Source organism: Strix uralensis, chromosome 14 (genome assembly GCF_047716275.1).
Source record: "Strix uralensis isolate ZFMK-TIS-50842 chromosome 14, bStrUra1, whole genome shotgun sequence".
Taxonomy (NCBI): Eukaryota; Metazoa; Chordata; class Aves; order Strigiformes; family Strigidae; genus Strix; species Strix uralensis.
In genome coordinates, this window is record NC_133985.1 from 1,817,940 (window position 1) to 1,825,758 (window position 7,819).

Sequence of the window (7,819 nt, forward strand, 5' to 3'; positions counted from 1 at the left end):
TCCAGGGCTCTGCTTAGGGGATGCCGCTGCCTGCGGGGAACAGGCTCCTGCTGGCAGATGCCGGTTTTGTCTGAGAGCTGTTAGACTAAGCTGGCAGCTGTTAAATTCAAAGCGAGCAAACAGACATTTCCAGGGACTTCAGGAATAACGCTCCAAAACTAAAAAGTTAACTTTTAAGTCTACATTGTTTGACTTCACCTTTACTAAGATTTCATCACCAAAATGAACTCAGTTAATTGAGGCGAAGGAAAAATAAATGTGTGAAAGCCAACAGGTGTCAGGTCCCTTCACAGAACTACCTCGGCAGCGCACTCCGCTGTTTGTAAACCCTCCTCCACAAATTCTCTGGCTCGGTGACCAAGCTGGTGGGCTACTTCAAGTCATACAAATATGTGCCGTGATAAGTGTCCCGTGCAAATGAGGCCTTCACTTCACCAGGTTATTGCCACTCTTCAGTTTTCAGTTGATCCGTTTAAATGTGTACTGATTGACTTTTAAGGGGAATTCATTTTTCTATCCGTCTGGTATTAGATGGCTGGAGGTCTCCTCCCTGTGCACTTCACAAACGGATTGAAAACAAGCATCTCTCTCTATATCAGGGATAGTCTGTTCAGAAGGCAGGTGTCAGTGCTTCTTTGGATTTCCTCGACCGCTTTTTGGGTATCAGTTGAATAGAGCACAAGTGCTCTGGGGAGGAACAGCCCCACGCACCGGTATATCCTGGGGCTGCCCAGCTGGAAAGCGGCGTTGCAGAAAAGGGGGACCTGGGGGACACCAAGTTGAACGTGAGCCAATAATGTACCGCTGCTGCAAAGAAGGGCAACGGCATCCCGGGCTGCGTCAGGAGGAGAGCTGCCGGCAGGTCAGGGGAGATGCTCCCACCCCTTCGTTCAGCGCTGGTGAGTGCTGCGAGAGCTGGAGTGCTGGGTCCAGTTCTGAGCTCCCCAGTGCGGGAGAGACATGGACAGAGAGTCCAGCAAAGGGCCACAAAGATGATGAAGGGACGGGAGCATCTCACATGAGGAAAGGTGAGAGAGCTGGGCCTGTTCAGCCTGGGGAAGGCTCAGGGGGATCCTGGCAGTGTCTGTAAATACCTACAGGGAGGGTGCAGAGAAGCCCTATTGGCTTCCAGAGTGGAAACAAAAAAGGGGTAACGAGGCATGATTGTCTTCACAGACATCAAACAAATCTGGAGAGTTAGTTTCTAAGGCAAGTCACTGGCATGTAAACAAAACGATGGATCATACCCTGAGCTGCTTCCCACCGAGGCCTGTCCGCTCTGCACTGGCTGCACCAGGTCCTGCCTCTGAAGCTGCCAGGACCATCCATCCCAACCCCCCCTTGCTGCGCTCCTGGCCCCTGGCACGTGATGGTGCTGCAGCTCCCAGCTCGGCTCCCACCCAGGGGTGCCCCGCACGCCTCCAGCTGAGCTGGGATCTCTGGGCACTGGGGCGGGCCCTTTGCTTCTGGACCATGGCTTGAAGGGAGCTGTCCTGGCTCTGGAGATGATGCTGTGTCACGGTCCCACCAAGTCCAGGTTTCTGTCAAGAGGCCTCGGCTTGGACACCCAGCACGGAGCCCAGGCTGCACTGAGCTGCCCTCCGAGCAGGGCTGGTCATCTCCCCAGCCCACAGCTGGCTGCCCCAGCGCCCCGCTAGCCAGAGGGGTCACTGGGACAGAGCTGCGGGGTAGCTCTAGGGCTGAGCTGGGTTAGCTGGGGGCAGGGGGGGTCTGGTGGGTTTGGGACAGGGTTCCAGTGTGGAGCAACCGAAGGGGATGGAGCAGCGAGAGGCTGGGAGCAGTGGCAGCAGGAGGCTGAGGAGTCCATGGGAGTGTGTGTGTGCAGGCAGGGAGTGTCTCTGTGTGTGTGTGTGTGTGTGTGTGTGTGTGCTGGTGTGCAGTCAGGGAGTGTCTGTGTGTGTGTGTGTGTGTGTGTGTGTGTGTGCTGGTGTGCAGGCAGGGAGTGTCTGTGTGTGTGTGTGTGTGCTGGTGTGCAGTCAGGGAGTGTCTGTGTGTGTGTGTGTGCAGTCAGGGGGCTGTGTGTTGTCCCAAAAGCGGGTTCTTTCACCCGGTGCACAATCACCCCATCAACACACTGATTGTTGCTTGCAGACAATTTTCGTTCGTATCAGCTCATGGGGCAGGGGTTGCATTAACCCCCCACCTCCCGCTGCACGAATGACCACTGGCAGAGGCGCTGTGAAACAAACACTGAAACTTTAATGAAATAAGAATGAGTTGGAGACAGGGGAGAGGGCTGGGGCTGGAGCGGGCGGCACGCTGTCCCGTGGTGTCCCTCAGGGTTCTGGCTCGCTTGGCGGGCACGTTGTTGCCATCAGGTGCTCTCCACTTGCTGCTGCCCGCCACCACGCCGTCCCTGTCCGGCTTCACCTCCCGCGAGGTTTTTGAGTGTTTTCCCACCCGTCACACCACCATCTTCCTCCTCTTGGGTGGGATGTTGTCCCGCAGGGAGGTCTCTCGTTTCTTGGCACTCCTGGCCGGGGTGGGGCGCTTGGCCCGCTTGCCCCCCGCCCGGCCCGATCCGGGCACCCCCCGGCCGGAGACAGCGCCCAAGGGCAGCGGCAGGCGGGTCAGAAGCACCCGGGGCTGCCTCCGCAGCACCTCCTCCATCAGCTGGGCTGTGTGGGCTGGGTGATTCCGGGAGGGACGTGAGCGGCTGGGCAGAGGGGTCTCCTGAGGACCCTTCAGCGCATTCTCCAGGGGCAGGCGAGTCAGAAGCACCCGGGGCTGCCTCCGCAGCACCTCCTCCATCAGCCGGGCCGTGCGGGGCGGGTGACGCCGGGAAGGACGCGAGGGGCTGGGCAGGGGACTCAGCAGCGGGATCCCCTGTGGGCTCAGCAGGTGACTGTCCGGAAGAGCCTTCAGGGGACCCTTCTGGGGTCTCTTCGCAGGACTGTCCTCGGAGCTCTCCTCCGAGCTCTCATCCGAGCTCTCCTCCGAGCTCTCCTCAGATGTCTCCGAAGGACTCGGTGGCAGCCAGGTGGGCAGTTCTGCCCCCATCCTGCCCTGCTGCCCTGTGGGGTCCTGCGAGGGGGAGGCTGGCACCCCCCAGAAGGGGTCCGCGTCCCCCAGCATCGCTGCTGACAGGTGGTCCTTGGCCCAGTTGCCCTGCATCCCGTAGCCCAAGAAGTTGGGGGCTTTGTTGGAGGAGACTGTGCTGTCGAGGCTGTCATGGACGTCGGGGAAGATGTTTTCACCGTCCACCAGCATCACCACCGCCACTTGCTCATTGTCGCAGCCGCCCTCTGCCCTGTACTCCGAGAGGTGGGGGAGCTCGTTAAGGGAGGTGCTCAAGTTGGAGACGTGGGGGACACTGGGGACGGTGTCCTTGCCATCCCCCAGCCCTGCCGCCACGGCTCGCTCCTTGGGGCAGCCGCCCTCCGTCACGTACCTGCAGAGGTCAGGGAGCTCCTTGAGGACCTCAGCAGGCAAGTTGGGGACACTGGCGGTCAAGACGGTGTCCCCACTGTCCCCTAGATGTGCCACCATCGCTCGGTCCTGGGGGCAGTCACCGTCCACCACGTACACAGAGAGGTCGGGGAGCTCATCACAGCACATGGTGCTGGTGAGGCTGTTGGGGAAATCAAGGACATCAGGGACAGTGTCCTCACTGTTCCCCACTCCCACCACCACCCGCTTCCACATACCTGGAGAGGTCGGGGAGCTCACCGAGGAGGGCCGTCAGCTCTGGGACATCGGAGAGAGCGTCCTCACTGTCCCCCAGCCTTGCCGCCACTGCCTGCTCCTTGGGGCTGCTGCCCTCCGCCACGTAGGCAGAGACGTCGGGGAGCTGCTGGAGGAAGGCAGTCACGCTGGGGCTGTCGAGGACGTCGGGGATGGTGTCCTCGCCATCCACGGTGTTAAGCCAAGCGAGGATCTGTTGGGCAGTGGTGTCCTCTGCCTCCTCAGGAAAGGCCTCCGCGAAGGCGTCCAGCCCCTGCTCGGGCAGGTCTGCGGGCTTCCCCGGGGCTGCCAGGGTGGTCACTGCTGCTGCAAAAGCAAAGCCAACCCAAGTCCAGGCCATGCAACCTTTCCTCAGCTTGGCTGTCTGCCTGTGGGCTCTGCCAGCCCCTAAACTCACCTTTGGGCTTTATGGTGGCTCTGCCAGTCAGCGGAGCCAGGGCGGGCTGGTGGGCGCTGGCAGCAGGGACGCTGTCCTCGACGGCCACTGCCTCCATGTTGGAGGCCTCCGGCAGCTTCTGGGCGCTGCCGGGCGTGTTGTGGAGCAGAGGGGGGCCCTGCACCCAGCGCTGAGCTGCGGGGTGGCAGGGTGACGGGGGGCTGGGGCGGGCAGGGACGTGCAGCAGGCAGGAGCCCGTGGGGTACAGGGGCTCCTCCTGGACCACGGTCCCCGGCCCCAGCCCCATCGGCTGGGGGGGCACCAGCGTCCTCCCCACCACCTGCTGTCCCCAGCCATGGGCAGGGGGACAGGGAGCAGCCATGGAGCAGAACTGCACCCCTGGGGGGAGCTGCACCATGGGAGGGAGCCACATGCCGGGGTGGAGCTGCACCAGCTGCCCCGGGGCCCCCATGGGCCCTGGCCCCCCCTGCCAGACACTGGCCTGGGGCAGCTGGTAGGTGATGGGGGGCAGCTGGGCAGGCTCAGAGGCCGCCGGCAGACCCGGGACAGAGCGCAGCATGTCTGCTGTGACCGGTGGCGGTGCGGCTGCAGCACTGACGCTCTGACACCCTGTCGTCGGGTGGTTTGGATCTGCCCCATTATGACATCACCCCTAACGACACCCCGTAACCGGGGACCGGCTGTGAGCCGCTCCGCAGGCAATGGGCTCCTGGACACTCCGGCCCCTCGCTCCATGGCTGCCCTCAGCCTTTGCTTACCCACAGCCCAGACGACACTGGGCCCTGTACCTACACCCTGTCGATGGCTGCTCTGAGCAAAACCAGCCTGTGACTCCCCTGCAACTTTTCAGTGTTATTTGGCCTGGTGTAAAGCTCCCCAGATGTGGGCACCAGCTGCCCTGGTACCAGCTCACGCAGGAGGAAGCCGAGGCACAGGCTGGCTAACGGCAGTGATGAAGCCGCAACTACTCTGTCCCTGCCGTATCTGCTGCCAGTTTGGAGGGGTGGAAGGCGCCACCCAGGGCACAGGAGAGGAGAGCGGGGGGACAGGGAGCCCCGTCCTGACTCCTCACTGGCTTCACTCCTGGCCAGCTGCTTTTCCTCTGTGCCAGGATGGAGAGCACAGCGGGGGCTGGGGGGCGTTGGTCCCCCAGGAGCTGTGTGGGATCCCGGGGTGTCGCTGAACAGGGGGTCTCTGCCCGCAGGTGCCTGTGGGAATTAAGAATTGGTAGTTAGCAAAATGTAAACTGGCCTTGAGGTTAGAAGAATGATTGTGGATAACTGAGGCAGCATTATGGAACACCCTGTTGGGTGAAAAACAGCAGGAAAAAGCACCACCTGCAGAGTGTGGTGAGCATGTAAGTTATAAACAGGCAAAACCTGAAGGTCAGTAGGATGTAAAAGTGAAAATGAACCTATGTAAACAGGTGGTCATAAATTGGGAGCGGGCACACAGTGCAGCAGCATTTGCTCTTGGCAATGCCCCCCCTTCAACAAACTGCGCGTCGCCCCGACCCCAGCTGGACCGAGACCAACAAATATTCATGTAATTTCCGAGCAGTGCACACCTATTTCCAGAGGATCTAATGCATCTGTTAATACATTGCACAAGTGTACTAAAATTTGGGGAAGGGTCTCTGAGGGGCTTCCATGGGGGTTTTCGGTGGTCTGTGGTGGTCCCTAGTGGTGGCTGAAGAGGTGTCTTAGTGTCCTTTCCATGAACTCTGAGGTTTTTTTCATATAAGACCTCATCTTGGCTCATTGCTCTGTCTGTAAAGTTTCTCAGCTTTCTTACCTTCAGCTCCCACAGGTGTCTGTTGGCTTCTCTGCCCTCCCCGGGATGGACCCATCACAGTGGCAAAAATTATGTCCTTGGGTGCATTCTTGTCTGAGGCCCCTTACAGCCATTAGCACCAACTGCTTGCAGGCATCAGCTACAGGCATCAACTCCCCCTTTTCTTGAGACTTTGGACTCATAAATCCAAGGTCTCAATACTTAATACCTCATTTTCATGCAGATTTGTCTACAACAACACTGAATCATAATGCAAGCTAAGATATAGATGCAGACCATTACTATTATCATTAGAAACAGATTTCTTAACCATACCCAATTCAGTAGCCATGAGGTAAGTTTGTGCCACAATTCTTCAAAGCCCCAGGACGTATCATCCTTGGTGGCCTGAGGCAGGACTTTGGTCTGTTCCCAAATTTCTGCCAAATCCGTGGAAATTCTGCCATTCTGATCTACGTATACACAACAGCTTGTGTTAATCACGGTGCAGACACCCCCTTGCGAGGCCAAGGGCCATTCGATTTTGTTACACTACCTGAGACAAACTGGACACTTCAATTTGCAACGCTTGTGTGGCGTCCATAGTTCTGTTTTCTATGTTCTCGATTATGGTGGATATATTTACAGTTGTCTTTTCCAATTCACTTACTCCAAGCCGAGAGAGAAACCATCTGACGAAACTGTGGAATGCCTAAGGACACTCTGCTATAGCACTGTGAGTCCTTCTGCTTCGTTTAAGGAGGGTCCTCGCCCATCCACTCTGTTCATGCAGCTTATTAACTGCTGTCGTGCTCGGGACTAGGGCTCCTGGTGCACACTCCTTCCCATCCTAGGGGCAGTATTTTCCGAGCTCGGTTACCGCATAGCCAGTACCATCCTGTTCCTTCTGCTCGGGGTACAGGCCACCTAACTGAGGGTTTAAATCTATGTAACAGGGCTAGATCAAATTGGCTGTCTACAGAATTCATGTAACTGTTACAGCCCTTGGCTAGTCCTACAGCTATAGTATTGTTGTTTGTGCAGTCTGGAGTTGCATCATTCAGATGACATCGCTGTATGCAAGCACAGTTATAGGATACCTGTGGTGGTTCTTCCATTTGGATTTCTTGTTGAGTAGTCATCTTAGCACTGCCCCGCTGAAAGGCTGCGCTCACTGTAATCTGTCCATAGCTCTGGCCTCCAGCAATGGTGATATCGTATAAGGGGGTACCATCAGGCGTTGGAATCCCCATGTACTTTGCTGTTCCAGTTAACAATGTGTCTGGGTTTGCCACTACAGGATGAATATCCTGGGTTATCTGATTTATTGCCCTCAGGTCCTGGACCAACCAGCAATCCTTACCATCGGCCTTTTTAACCAGCAAAATGGGGGGGGGGGGGGTGTGTGTTTTGACTCACACTCCACTAGTAACTTATACTTTAAGAATTTCTCAATTATTGGCACCAACCCCTTTCCAGCTTCTAGCTTTAGAGGACACTGTTTAATTCTTACCGGGGATGATCTTGGTTTAAGGTCAATTCTTACTGGGTCTGCTCTTTTGGATTTTCCCGGGACTCCTCCGGCCCATACAATAGGAATCACAGCACCTTCTACTCCTGCAGGTACCTGCTGTAACTCTGCTTGCCTCTGGAACATAAAGACCTGGGCATCCAAAGCTTTACTTTCAGGAACATGGATTGGGATTTTCCCTGCTGGGCGCACGTGCGCTTTGGGCAGCCGGGCCTGACTGGAGGCTGGGCGCAGGCTGCTCCCTGCAGCGCTGGAGCCTGGGGCAGCCCGGCCACCTGCCAGTCGCTGCCTGAAACCCGGGTGTCCAGGGGAGCCTTTCCCGGGGGGCAGAGGGGGTCGGGTCCCACCAGCCCCGCTCCTCCCGGCTGCGGGCGTGCAGGGGGTCGCAGCACAAGTCCTGGGGGGAGAGAGGT

General features: G+C 57.8%; 1 protein-coding gene across 1 annotated transcript; it reads right to left on the reverse strand.

Annotated features, from left to right (window-relative positions):
• Nucleotides 1-13: 13 nt before the first annotated feature.
• LOC141949928 (uncharacterized) lies at nt 14-7,162 on the reverse strand. The gene is made up of 7 exons (XM_074884094.1): nt 6,212-7,162; nt 4,103-5,310; nt 3,669-4,011; nt 3,442-3,592; nt 2,782-3,294; nt 712-764; nt 14-47 (listed from the first exon to the last, which is right to left on the reverse strand). The coding sequence occupies exons 2-7, from the start codon at nt 4,659-4,661 to the stop codon at nt 14-16; spliced, it is 1,653 nt and encodes a 550-aa protein (XP_074740195.1). The 5' UTR covers nt 4,662-5,310; nt 6,212-7,162.
• Nucleotides 7,163-7,819: the final 657 nt, after the last annotated feature.